The 12916-nt window shown below is 65.8% G+C and overlaps 2 protein-coding genes across 7 annotated transcripts; one reads left to right on the forward strand and one right to left on the reverse strand.

Annotated features, from left to right (window-relative positions):
* The first annotated feature begins 321 nt into the window (after positions 1-321).
* On the forward strand, positions 322-5845 carry SLC25A39 (solute carrier family 25 member 39). 4 transcript variants are annotated; one of them, XM_030508712.1, is made up of 12 exons: positions 322-426; positions 1784-1889; positions 1970-2029; positions 2546-2590; positions 3390-3499; positions 3593-3660; positions 3762-3886; positions 4058-4231; positions 4504-4613; positions 4736-4817; positions 4905-4985; positions 5082-5845. In XM_030508712.1, exons 2-12 carry the CDS (start codon positions 1793-1795, stop codon positions 5198-5200), a joined length of 1071 nt encoding a protein of 356 aa, XP_030364572.1. In that variant the 5' UTR covers positions 322-426; positions 1784-1792; the 3' UTR covers positions 5201-5845. The 4 variants fall into 4 exon arrangements, with proteins under 4 accessions (XP_030364572.1, XP_032776245.1, XP_030364571.1 ...); XM_030508711.1 differs by lacking the exon at positions 322-426 and adding an exon at positions 1436-1659; XM_032920354.1 differs by lacking the exons at positions 322-426; positions 2546-2590 and adding an exon at positions 689-1198.
* A 285-nt stretch (positions 5846-6130) lies between these two features.
* RUNDC3A (RUN domain containing 3A) lies at positions 6131-12440 on the reverse strand. 3 transcript variants are annotated; one of them, XM_030508707.1, is made up of 11 exons: positions 12066-12440; positions 9917-10032; positions 9683-9816; positions 8808-8893; positions 8626-8715; positions 8451-8531; positions 8185-8350; positions 7848-8005; positions 7297-7434; positions 7005-7111; positions 6131-6804 (listed from the first exon to the last, which is right to left on the reverse strand). In XM_030508707.1, exons 1-11 carry the CDS (start codon positions 12170-12172, stop codon positions 6662-6664), a joined length of 1326 nt encoding a protein of 441 aa, XP_030364567.1. In that variant the 5' UTR covers positions 12173-12440; the 3' UTR covers positions 6131-6661. The 3 variants fall into 3 exon arrangements, with proteins under 3 accessions (XP_030364567.1, XP_030364569.1, XP_030364568.1); XM_030508709.1 differs by lacking the exon at positions 12066-12440 and adding an exon at positions 11607-11647; XM_030508708.1 differs by lacking the exon at positions 7005-7111.
* Positions 12441-12916: the final 476 nt, after the last annotated feature.

Below are 12916 nucleotides of genomic sequence, written 5' to 3' on the forward strand. Positions count from 1 at the left end.
GAGGCGGGAACAGCCTGGGAACCGTCTTCCCCTGCTCATCCAGCCAGCCACCACGTACCGCGGCTGGAACTGCACGAACCACGCTGCAGCCCTTCAGATAAAAGAGATTTTCAGAGAAAAATCGCCAAAACAGCTCCTAAAGTGGAAGTTTTCCGTTCCCGAGCCCGCGCTCCCGCAGCCCGGGCCGCGGCTCCTCTGCCCGCTCGGGGCCCGGGGCCGGGGCTCGCCCCTTGCGCGGGAGGGCGAGCGCGCCGCCGCACGTCCGCCGTCCCGGCAGGGGGCGCAGCGGTGGTGGTGGCGGGGTGCGCGTGCGCGGGACGGAAGTGTCGCGCGGGGCGCCCATGGGGATCCTTAAAGGAGCCGCCGCTGCCGGTGCCGCCGCCGCTGCCGGTGGAGGGAAGCGCCGCGCTGGGCTGGAATGAGCAGGTGGGGCGGGGCCGGGCCCTTCGCACCCCTCCCGGTGACACACGCACACCCCCCCCCCCCGTTTCCCACACGCGCGGCCGCTGCCTCAGTTTCCCCGATACCGGGGGTCGAACGGCCGCGAGGAGCGGAGGGACGGGGGGGGGAGCCCCGGTCGCGCTGTCCCGGTCGCGCTGTCAGCTGCCCCGTGCGGGGGGGCACGGTACTGGCGGGTCCCGTCCCGCGCGGGGGGCGCGGGGTGCCGAGCGCCGCCGCGTCCCTTCCCGGTTGTTCCCGTTCTCATCCCAGCACCGGTTTGCTTTCCCCGTGCCGAGCCCCGCGGCCCGTCCGCAACGGGAGGGGGGTGTGTCCCGGCCGGAGCAGGGAGCAGCTCCCGCCGGGAAGGGACCGGGGCACCGGGAGATAACGAGCGCTCGGCTCTGCCGGGAGCGGGTTTTCCCGCTGCCTGTGTCGGGATGAGCGCGAGGAGCCGCCATCCCGGCACAGTGCGGGACCGTGCGGGCCCCTGCCCGCCCCGCCGCCTGCTCCCGGTGCGGTTGGCTCCGGGACAGCCCCGTCCCTGCTCCCAGCCTTGGGCAGCGGGCAGCCCGGACTGCGGGGTTCGTGCCTGCGCTGACCTTGCCAAGCGCTGAGTCAGGAGGGGAAGGTGCGTTTGGGGTGGTTTTTGCTGCATTCCCCTGGCTTTCAACCACCACCGCGCGTTCCCGAAGCCTGGAAGCGCCATGGCCGTGGCCCCGTCCCAGCGTGCGGAGCAGCACACTCGAGCTCGCAATAGGTGCAATATCCCCATATCCCCCCTTCCCGAGGGCAGAGACCCTGACCCGGGGGGGTCGCGGTCTTGCCAAGCCTTGGAGGGGGGGCACGCGGAAGGTTCTGGATGTGTGAACCCGTTTCAGGGTGCTTGTCACAAGCTTGCACCCCCTTTCCAAAGCGATGCCCCGCGGTGGCCCCCATGGCTGAGGGGCTCAGCCGGGGCGGGGGGGGCTGTTGCGGTGTGGTTGGGCTTTGGACTTTGTCCCTGAGCACGGAGAGGGGACAGTCCTCCCCTCCAAGGACACGGAGGCTGGCCCGTGCTGTCCCCACCTCCCGCGGGGCTGGGCCCGCCGCCAGCGCTGGGGCCGGGGGGTGTTATCGGGGCTGGTCCACCCCCGGGAGCCGTCCCTGTCCCCCTCCACGGCAGCGCGATTACGGGGGGGGCCGCGCCTGCCCTGTGCCAGGCCGATAGCGGGGCCGGAGGTGGGACGCCTGCCTCGCACCGGGAATGCCGGGGGGCTCCTGGAGGATGCATCACCGGTCCCTGGGCAGGGACACCCCCTGGAGCACCCTCGAGCATCCCCCTTGTCCCTGCTGTGTGTTGCAGGGGGCTGCCATGGCCGAGCGGACGTCGCCGAGCGCCAGCGGGAGCATCACACCGCTGCAGCAGATGCTGGCCTCGGGGACGGGCGCCATCCTCACCTCGCTCTTCGGTGGGGACCACGGGCGGCGGGGGGGGGCGCCGGGGGCTGCCGGGGCCGGGCCATGGGGCTAAAGGATGGTGTCATTTCAGTGACGCCGCTGGACGTGGTGAAGATCCGGCTGCAGGCTCAGAGGACCCCCTTCTCCAAAGGTAACCCCGCTCGGGGCAGGGGGGGGTCTCCAGCCCCCCACCCCGGGCAGCCCACGTGGATGTCCTGGTGGGCAGAGCTGGTGGCTGGGATTCCTCAGCTCCGGAGCACACGTTAGCCTGGGCCCCTTGTCCTGACAGGCTCAGGGGGCCCCACTGGGGGAGCTGGGCTGGTGCTTGGCTCTGTCCTTCGCCCTCACTGCCCCACTCCAGTGCTGTGGGGTGTCAATTCTGTGCTGCTCCCCACAGCTTCCATGGGGCAGGAGAGACCCCATGGGCTCTGCCCTACCCCTGTCTGTCCCCCTCCCTGCGGGGTCAGAAGTGCCCCCTCCCTGCGGGCTGGTCCCAAGGGACTGCTTTGGTGACAATAGGGACTGCTTGGGTCGTGGCTGTGGGGGCATCCAGCCCTGTCACCCACAGAGACCTCCCCCCACTGCCTCGCTCGGAGCTGTGCCCCGGCCCAGGGAGGTGGCACGTCCCCCGTGTCACGGCTCAGCGTGTCCCCGTTGTGTGTTTCAGCATGTCCAACACAGTCTGTGCCCTGGGGTGCTCAGCAGACCACATGTGAGTACGCCGAGGGGCTCCGGGCAGCTCCTGCCACCAGCAGCTTTGCTTTCCCAAGCCTTGATCCCGGTTGGCTTCCCAGCTGGTGGTGGCTCGGGCTCCTCCGGCTGAGGGGACATCTCCCTGCAGCGTGGGGCAGCATCCCCAGCCCCACAGCTGCTCCTGCAGCCCCACTTTGGGGCTGATCCATGCCTGGGGGTCTGCTGTGCAACAGGCCTGGCTGCCAGTGGGTCCCCTGTCTCATCCCTCTGTCCTGTCACTACAGATTCTGCCTCATCCCTGTCCCTGTGGTGGGTCTGGATCTGTGGTCAGACCCTTGCTGGAGATTTATCCCTCTCCTGGCCTTGGTGTGCAGCTGCTCCCCACCAGGCTCAAACATTATAGAATCATCGAATCAGCCTGGTTGGAAAAGACCTTTAAGCTCATCCAGTCCAACCATTCCCAGCAGTGCCAAGGCCACCACTAACCCATGGCACTGAGGCCTTGGCTACACGGGGTGTGAACACTTGCAGGGACGGTGACTCCAGCCCTGCCCTGGGCAGCCTGTTCCAATGCCTGAGCACCCTTTGGGGAAGGAATTGTTCCTCAGCTCCATCTAAACCTGCCCTGGGGCAGGTTGAGGCCGTTTCCTCTTGTTCCTTGGGAGAAGAGACTGACCCCCACCTCTCTCCATCCTCCTGTCAGCATTGGGGGTTTGCCTCTTCCCTGGAAGAGATGATGGTTTTGGGAATCAAATGGGCTGGGCACAAGGCAGAGGGGAAGGGGTCTCCTGTCTAACAGCAATGCTGTTGCCTCCCAGGGAAGTGTTTCCTCTACTGCAACGGGCTCATGGACCATCTGTACGTCTGCCAGAACGGCAACGGCTGCACCGCCTGGTACAAGGTCCCCACACGCTTCACGGGGACGCTGGTAGGGCTGCGGCACAGGCAGGGCGGGCTGGGGGCTCCCTGTCCTGGGGCGGGTATTTGCCCGTCTAATCCCTCTCCCCGGTGCTCTCCCCAGGATGCCTTTGTGAAGATCACGCGCTACGAGGGCATCAGGTCTCTGTGGAGCGGCTTGCCCCCCACCCTGTGAGTTTGCCTGGGGGGGACTCCGGGTGCTAACGCCTGCCTGGGCACATGGGCATCCCCCCGAGCCCCCTGCCGGTCCCCTCACCCCCCCTCCTCGCCAGGGTCATGGCTGTACCTGCCACCGTCATCTATTTCACCACGTATGACCAGCTCCGGGACTACCTGCAGGCTCGCACGGGAAGCCGGGGGCATCACATCCCCTTGCTGGCCGGGGCCCTTGCCAGGCGTGCGTACCCCCCTTCTCCTGGGGTCCCCCCACACCCACCCCATGTTCTCCCTGTCCTGTGGCTCTCTTGGAGCCCACACTCAGCGCTTGGCTCTCCCGGCACGGTGCTCCGGTGGCTCTGGGAGCCATGGAAGTGGATGGAGCTGGTAACGGGTATCCTCTCCATTGCAGTGGGTGCTGTGACGGTCATCAGCCCCCTGGAGCTCATCCGCACCAAGATGCAGTCGCGGCAGCTCAGCTACCGGGAGCTGCGGGTCTGCATCCAGTCGGCAGTGGCTCAGGACGGGTGGTTGTCCCTCTGGAGGGGCTGGGGACCCACCGTGCTGCGGGATGTCCCCTTCTCAGGTATGGCACATGGGGACGGGCTGTGCGGTGGCACTTGGTTTGGGTTGAAGGGACCTTAAAGCTCATCCAGCTCCAACCCCCTGCCACGGGCAGGGACACCTTCCACTAGAGCAGGTTGCTCCAAGCCCCTGGGTCCAACCTGGCCTTGAACACTGCCAGGGATGGGGCAGCCACAGCTTGAGGTGGGGGGCTCAAGGATGGGCCCATGAGGAAGGCAGAGGTTAGGGTGTCCGTGGTGCCTCATCATAGTGATGGTGTTTCTCCTTTCCCAGCTCTCTACTGGTTTAACTATGAGCTGGTGAGAGACTGGCTCTGCAGGAAGGCCTGGCTGGACGAGGCCACCTTCATGATCAGCTTCACATCTGGGGCCATCTCCGGGACGGTGAGTTCGGGGCCCTGGGCTCTGCACCGCGCTGGGGCTCCATGGGGAGCAAAGGAAGGGGTTGGGATGGCTCCGGGAGGTGACGCAGGAGCAGAGCCCCCGGGTCACCACTGTCCCCGCAGGTGGCCGCGGTGCTGACGCTGCCCTTTGACGTGGTGAAGACCCAGCGGCAGATCGAGCTGGGGCACAGCGAGGTGCGCCCAGGTGAGCAGCGGGGCTGTGGGCAACCGGGACCCCTGCTGGTGCACGGGGGGCAGCCCCAGACCCTCACCTGCTCCCCTCACCCTGCAGTCGCAGCCTCCAAACCTTCCTCCACGTGGCTCCTCATGCAGCGCATCCGCGCCGAGTCCGGCACCCGGGGGCTGTTTGCGGGTAAGGATGTGGCCCTAGGCTGGGGTTTACTGGTGTCACCGGGGGCTGACAGGGTTCCCTGGTGTCACCGGGGGGCTGTTGGGGTTGTTCCCGCAGGCTTCCTGCCCCGTGTCATTAAGGTGGCCCCCGCCTGCGCCATCATGATCAGCACCTATGAATTTGGCAAGACCTTCTTCCAGAAGCTGAACCAGGAGCGGCGGCTGCGTGGGCTGTGAGCGGGGCCAGTGCTCCGGGGGGATGGTCCGACTCTGCTCCAGTGTCCCGGGGGCAGCAACAGCGGCGGCTCTGCAAAGCCCAAGTGCCTTCGTGCTGCTCCCCGCTGCCCGCACACGGGGACAGACCCGGGCCCGTTCCCATCCCCAGCGCACAGGGGGACCCCCGTGCCTGCTGCTGCGGCACCAGGGGCATGTGGAGTCCCCGGAGCTCATCCCGTGGCTCATCCCTGAGCCTGGACAGATGCTGCTGGATAATGATGAATGCTCAGGCGAGGATGAGGTGCCCCGGGGGACTCTGCAGGGCAGGAGATGGGAACTGGGGCTCTGTTGAGGACCAAACCGTCGGTGTTTCCCTGCCCACCTGGACCCTGCTCCAGCCCCTCGCCGCAGGAACGCACAGCTCTGCGTGGTCTGGGGACATGCTCCGGACCTCTCCTGCCACTTGGGGTGTCCCTGTCCCCTGCCAGACCTTGGGCTCGGACCCTCTGTGGGGACAGACCTCGCTGCTGTTCTTGGGGGGCCGGTGGGTGTTGTGCGCCCATCCCCTGTCCCCTTATCCCAAGGTTCTGCCCCAGCATCTCCTGGGGCTCCAGGGGGGGATTTATCTTATTTCCTTAAATAAAAGACAGTAATAGTTGTCTCTTAGCACAAGGATTTCTCTTCCTGCGCTCTGGGCCTGTGGAAGGAACCCCTACAGCTGCCAGCCGGGTCCCTGTGCCGTGGACACCGTCACCCTCCAGGTCCTTGCTGGGGTCTCTGGGGGATAAGGAGCCCCCAGGACCTCTGCTACCCACTGTTCATGGGGTATGGGGGGGCCCATCCTTAGGTGACCTGCTGTGGCTCAAAGATGCCCTCCCTGCCCTGGGGGAGACCTCAAGGGCTCTTTTCCCCCCCTTTCCCTCTCCAGGCTGGGGGATCTCAGAGGCTGGCTCAGTTGCTGCGTTTATTGATTCTTTTTGCTCCAACAAGGCGGATGGGGCTGCATTAAAAACCAAACTCGCCCGACCCAAGGCCTGGAGAGGATGGGAAGGGGCTTGGGAGGGGGAGGCTATCTCTGTGGTGGGGATGTTGCTGCAAGAGGGGAGAGCTGGTCCCCAAAGGGGGGGACAGGCCAAGCCCCCTGCAGTGCCCGGGGGAGCCCAGACTGGGCAGGACCCTCACCCTGCAGAGGGTTTAGCCCTGATCCTCCTCCAGTGCTCCCCATCAGTGGTCGCTCCCCATGTTCCCCTCACACATTCACTCCCATTCCCAGCCCCAGCTCGCATCAGTCCCGGTCCAGCATCCCCCATCCCAACAGGTCCATGTCTCCAGCCAGGAACCGTGCCGAGGCGCAGCTGGGGTTGGGGTGTCAAGACAGGGAAGGGGGTTCCCGGTCCCCAGCCCCCCCGGTGGGTCCGGTGGGTCCCTCGCGGGCGTCGGGGGGCCGAGGTCAGTCGCTGTGGGGCGGCGGGGCCGGGGGTCTCAGCTGGGGCTGCGGCTCGGGCTGGCTTCCGTGCTGTCGCTCACCAGGCACTCGTTGGACTTGAGGCTGGCCAAGGACTTGCAGCTGGGCAGCGAGGCCAGGGAGCCGCAGAGCCCCAGCATGGACGGGGTTGGATCCTTCCCTGCGGACACAGAGCGGGCGCCGGCGTCGCGGGGGGCTGCAGCCTCGCACCCCAGCCCTGCGCATCAGGGGAGATGGGGACGGGGTGTCCCTCGCTGCCCGGCATGGGGAGGGGGCTGCTGATGGGGCCAGATGCCTGGGTGCGTGTTACAGGGCACGATGAGCCCCATGGGGCACCCTACGGTGAGGGGGGGCTCTTACCCAAGGGCCCCCAGGGCTCGCCTTCGCGCTTGCCCTCGCCCAGGCGCTGGGAGTCGGAGCTGAGGCTGTTCTCGGCCGAGAGCTGGTCGGTGCTCACGAAGCTGTGCCTGCAGAGGGACGCGCTGGGACAGCCCCGCCACGAGGGACAGACCCCCCCAGGATGCTCCAGCATCTCCCCACTGCATCCCCGCTCCTGCAGCCTAAGTGGTACCCGCGGCGGCGGTGACCCGGCCCTGGGGAGGTGCGGTTCTGGGTGTGGGTCAGGGCAGCTCTGCCCCACCGCGGGCATTACCTCCTGTACAGTTTGCTGTCCGAGCCGCTCTCGTTGCCATTGAGGGTCCCCAGCGATGGCCACTGGTTCACCAGGGGTGTCACCATCTCCTTGGAGAGCTGGGCCAGCTGTGGGTTCTCGCAGGGTATCAGCCCCGTCCTGTGGCAAAGGGGGGTGCTCAGCGCCCAGCACAGCCACATGTGCCGGGGACCTGCTGGGGGACACAGCCCATGGGATGTATGGGGTGTCAGGGACCCTCCATGTCCAAGTGGTGGGGTAATGATTGGACTTAACGATCTTAAAGGTCTTTTCCAACCCAGCTGATTCTATATGTCCCACAGAGCATATGGGGCACCTGGGGGCTGAGAACCCACCACCCATCACATCCCATGAAGTGTACGGGGCAGTGAGGACCTACTGTGTCCTACGGGGCACCCAGGCCCTGGGAACCCACCACCCATCACACCCCACAGGGGTGCAAGGACCACCATCACCATGCCCCTCAGGGTGAGTGAGGCACTGGGGACCCACCTGAGCCCACCCAGGGACGTCCCCCGTGTCCCCCCACTCACAGCTGCTCCTGCAGCTCCAGGATGACACCCTCCAGCTCCCTCTTCTCCAGCTGGTTCTGCACCATCACCTCCTCCAGCCGCAGCTTCAGCCGCTTGTTCTCTGCCTCCAGGTCCTTGAGCTGCGACTCCCGCAGCCGCACCAGCTCCTCCAGGTACCCCTGTGTGAGGCATCACACAGCATCCCACCGTCAGCATCCCTCCAGGGCCACCACCCAGGGTGACAAGGACAGTGCTGGGTCACGGCAGCAGCAGGTACCACTGGGATGCAGGAGTGGGGGTGCAGGAACATCCCAGGGTGGTGTTGGTACCCGGACAGCCCCATCCCAGCTCCCAGTACCTTTTGGGCATAAACAATGCGAAACTTCTGCTCCATCTTGCGCCACTTGTTGTACCAACTGTCCTCGTCGGTCACCAGGGGCAGGTAGGGGTGCTCGGGGGAGCTGTCCTCACTCGTGCTGCTCTCCACGCTGCCCCGCTCCTCCTCCTCGCTCAGGTAGTCATAACTGGGGTGGGATAGGGGCTCAGTGGTGGTTAGCACAGCAGCAGGGGGCTGGCACAGAGACAGCAGGGTCCCCACCATGGGGAGGGCCCCCCAGCTCTTACCTCTGCGTGAACTTCAGGTAGGGCGTGTAGTCGATGACCACGGGCGTTTTGCCATCCATCACCTCACCCTTCAGGCAGAAGCTGAGGGGCAGGAGGAGAAGCAGAGGTCAGGGCAGCCCCGTGGGGTCGCAGCCGGGGCAGGGTGCCCGTGTCCCACCGCGCCGCCTGCCCTGACCTGAAGTCGATGGCGCTGAGCCCGATGAGCATCCCCGTGAGCACCGTGGACTCCTCCCGTAGCATGATGGCCCCGTCGTCATAGAACCGCCTGCAGGGGAGACGGGGCGGCATCATGTGCACCCACCAGCACCCAAACCACCAACCTTGGTACCCCCCAGCCCCATGCCACGGGCTGCTCACCTCGTGGTCCGCGTGTCCCGCAGGGCTGTGGAGATGTACTCGGACATGCGCTTCTCCATCAGCGCCACGCGGATCCAGGCACGGCCCTGCAAGGCAGTGCCCACGGGAGCCCTGAGCGCGGGTGGGTGCCACCACCCAGTGCCACCACCCAATGCCACCCAGTGCCACCATCAGCTGCCCCCGGTGCAGTACCACTGGGCCCAAGAGCTTTGGCACCGTGATCACCCCATGGGGACACAGAGCTCCTGGTTCACCCCAGTGACCCCCTGGGTCCTGTGGGGCTGCAGGAGGGCAGGGTGGAGAGGATGGGTATGGGGATGGGATGGGGATGTAATGGGAATGCAATGGGAATACAATGGCAATGGGATGGAGATGGGTATGTGGGGTGGGATGAGGATGGGGATGGGATGGGATCGGGATAGGGATAGGGGATGGAATGAGGATGGGGATCAGGATAGGGATTGGGATGGGATGGGGATGCAATGGGGATGGGGTGGGGATGTGGAATGGGATGAGGATGGGGATGGGGATGTGGGTGGAAAGGGGATGGGAACAGGGATTGGGATGGGATGAAAAGGGGATGCAATGAGGACACAAAGGCAATGCAATGGGGATGGGATGGGGATGTGGGATGGGATGGGATGAGGATGGGGATGGGATCAGGATAGGGGATGTGGGATAAGATGGGGATGGGGTCGGGATACGGGATGGGATGAGGATGGGAATCAGGATAGACATTGGGATGGGGATGCAATGGGGATGCAGTGGAGATGGGATGAGGATGGGTCCATGTGCCAGGGACAATGTGTGAGTGGAAACAGGGGCAGGAAGAGGAACGTGGATGGGGATCAAGACTGGGGCTGGCACCTCCTGACCTTGGCCCGAGAGGTGCTGATGTTCTCCATGTTCTCGATGCTGCTGACGCAGTTGTTGGGCACCTTGCTGCAGGCCAGGCGGATGTAGTCCCAGAACCCGCGCTGCCCATCCGAGCTGAACCAGCTGACGGGGCCTGCGGGCACCCGGCGCCGCGTGAGGGGCTGTCCCCACACCGGAGCCCCCGTGCTGGGGACAGGGGCATGGGGGGCCCCATCCCCATGTGCCCCCATTACCTTTGAAGCGGTGGCTGAGGATCTGCTCAAGGATGGCGGCGAAGTTCACGAACTCCTCGGAGGAGTCATCGATGGGCTCCGCGGTGTATTTCTCCAGGAGGGTCTTCACTGAGAACCTGCAGAGGGTGTATCACGGGTGGGAGGGGACAGGCACCGGGCACCCAGAGCCCAGAGCCCAGCACCCAATACCAGCACCCAGAGCCGAACACCCAACACCAGCACCAGCACCCAACACCCATTACCAACACCAGCAGCAACACCAGCACTCAACATCCAACACCCAGCACCAGCACCAGCACCCAGAGCCCAACACCAGCACCAGCACCCAACACCCATTACCAACACCAGCACCAACACCAGCACCAGCACCCAACACCCATTACCAACACCAGCACCAACACCCGCACCAGCACCCAACACCCAACACCAGCACCAGCACTCAACACCCAACACCCAACACCAGCACTAACACCAGCACCAGCACCAGCACTAACACCAGCACCAGCACCAACACCAGCACCAGCACCAACACCAACACCAGCACCAACACCAGCACCAGCACCAGCACTAACACCAGCACCAGCACCAACACCAACACCAACACCAGCACTAACACCAGCACCAGCACCAACACCAACACCAGCACTAACACCAGCACCAGCACCAACACCAACACCAGCACCAACACCAGCACTAACACCAGCACCAGCACCAGCACCAACACCAGCACTAACACCAGCACCAGCACCAACACCAGCACTAACACCAGCACTAACACCAGCACCAGCACCAGCACACATTCAGAGCTCGCCACCGGGCAAAGTGCTTTTGCAGACGCTGGTTTGGGAGAGTGGCTGCGGGGGGGGGGCGGGGGCCGAGCCTGGGCTGAGCCTCGCTGACCCCCGTGTCCCCACGTCCCCGGGGACCCCCCGGGCGGCCACTGCCCCCCCGCCGTGCGAGTGGCCAGGAAGGGCGAACAAAGGCCCCCTTCCTCCCGGCCGCGCGCAGCGGTGATGGCTTCCCCTTCCGCACAGCTCCCGCTCGGCAGAGAGGTGCCCGGACACCAACCCACGGAGCACAGGGCGGGGGGGGCCGGGGGGGGCATTGCCCCATCTGTACCGTGGGACAAGGCACAGGGATTCCCCATGTCATGACAGTGGGGTCTGCAGCTGCCGCATGCCGTGGGGAAGCAATGCAGGGGGTCTCCCCAGGTTGTGACAGCAGGATCTAGAGCTGCCCCCATGCCACAGGGGATCCTCATGCTGCCATGCCCAGAGGGTCCTCATGTCACGACAGCAGGGTCTGGAGCTGCCCTGCGCCATGGTGGTGAAACCCAGGGACAGGGAGGCCCCATATCATGATAGTGGGATCTGGAGGTGCCCCAGCCATGGGTACGAGTCCCAGGGGGTGCCCATGTCATGACAGTGGGGTCTAGAGCTGCCCATGCAATGGCAGAGAGACCCAGGGGGTCCCCCAGACCCCAGCAGCAGGACCTGGGGGTCCTTGTCATGGTGACCCCAAGCCTCCGTACCCCACATCTCCCCCATCGCAGCCCCCAACCAGGGGCTGGGGTGGGGGGGTCACCCCATGCCCACACTTGGGGGCCGGGGCAGGCAGGGACCCCCCACACCCTCCGAGCTCCCTTATCCCTTCCCCCCACCGCGGTCCACCCCGGCGTCTCCATGACAACCCGCATCCTCCATCCGCAGCCTTCATCCCTCCATCCCTGCCGCCTGGAGCAGGCCCTGACGTCACTTCCTCGGACCCCTACCCGCGGGGGGGGGTCCCCGGACCCAATTCCCCCCCCCAACCCCTTTTCTCCCCCCCATACCCCCCCCTCCGGCTGCCCCCAGGCCCGGCACCCTCCCTGTTGCCGTTGTACTCCCCCTCCCCGTTGCACCCCCTGCAGCCCCCTTCCCACATCCCCATCCTCCTCCTCGTTCCCCCCCCTCCAAACGCTGAATATCCCCCCAAAACGCGACTGCAGCAACAACAAAAAATCCCCCCCATGGTGCGGGGGGGGTGTGTGTGAAGATGAACCCCACATCCCTCCTCTCCCTCCTCCCCATCCATCCCCCACCTCCCATCTCCTCCATCCCCCCCTATCCGTACAGGGGAGGGTCTCCCCCCCATTCTGGTGTCCCCGCACCTGCAGACGGTGATGAGGTTTTTCCTCTCCACGGCGATATTCCTGGAGGAAGCTTTCTTGGAGGAGAGCCCCAGCGCCATGGCAGCCTGCACGCAGCCCGCTGCCATCCAGCGCCGGGCGCCGCAAGGCCACGGCCGCGGGCGATGCCCCTTCCCCGTGGGCCACCCCCCCCGGCACCGCGCAGGCTTTGCTCCGCCCCCCCCCCCCCCCGGTGCCCACGGCAACGGGCCGTGCGCCGCCCGCCCCCCCCCCCCCCAAAACCAGGATGCGGGGCCTGATGTTCTCCCCGCCTCCGGCCCCCCAAATCTCGGCCCTGGGGAGGGAGGGGATGAGGGGATTAATAGGGGGGTAGCGATCCCGGGGGATGGGGTGAATAAGGCGGGGGGGCAGCAATTCCGGGGGATGGAATAGCGGGGACAAGGGAGGGGCAGCGATCCCGGGGGATGGAGGGGCTCCTCTCTGCAGGGCTCAGCCCCACACCCTGCCGTGCCACAGTGTGGGGAGCATTGTGCAGCCCGGGCTGCGCTCGCCCCCCCCATCCGCCCCAATACCCGGTTTGTGGCCTGTGGAGTGCAGGGGGAGTCTGGGGGTGCTGGACGGCGACACCCCACATTGCTCCCAGTCCCCGGCTTTTGCATCGTGCCTCAGTTTCCCTATGGATGCTCCAGGAAAATCGGGGGGAAGGGGCACCCACATCTCCCTCCATAGCACCCAGATAAACCAGAAACACCCTGAGCAGATGATCCATGGGGACACGTCCTCCCTCTCTGTGCCCCCCCGGGGTGCCCCACTCCCCCCCCACCTCTGCAAAGGGCACCCAGCCATAGCACCCACTTGGGTGGCAGTGGGGT

This window comes from Strigops habroptila, chromosome 19 (assembly GCF_004027225.2).
Source record: "Strigops habroptila isolate Jane chromosome 19, bStrHab1.2.pri, whole genome shotgun sequence".
Classification (NCBI taxonomy): Eukaryota; Metazoa; Chordata; class Aves; order Psittaciformes; family Psittacidae; genus Strigops; species Strigops habroptila.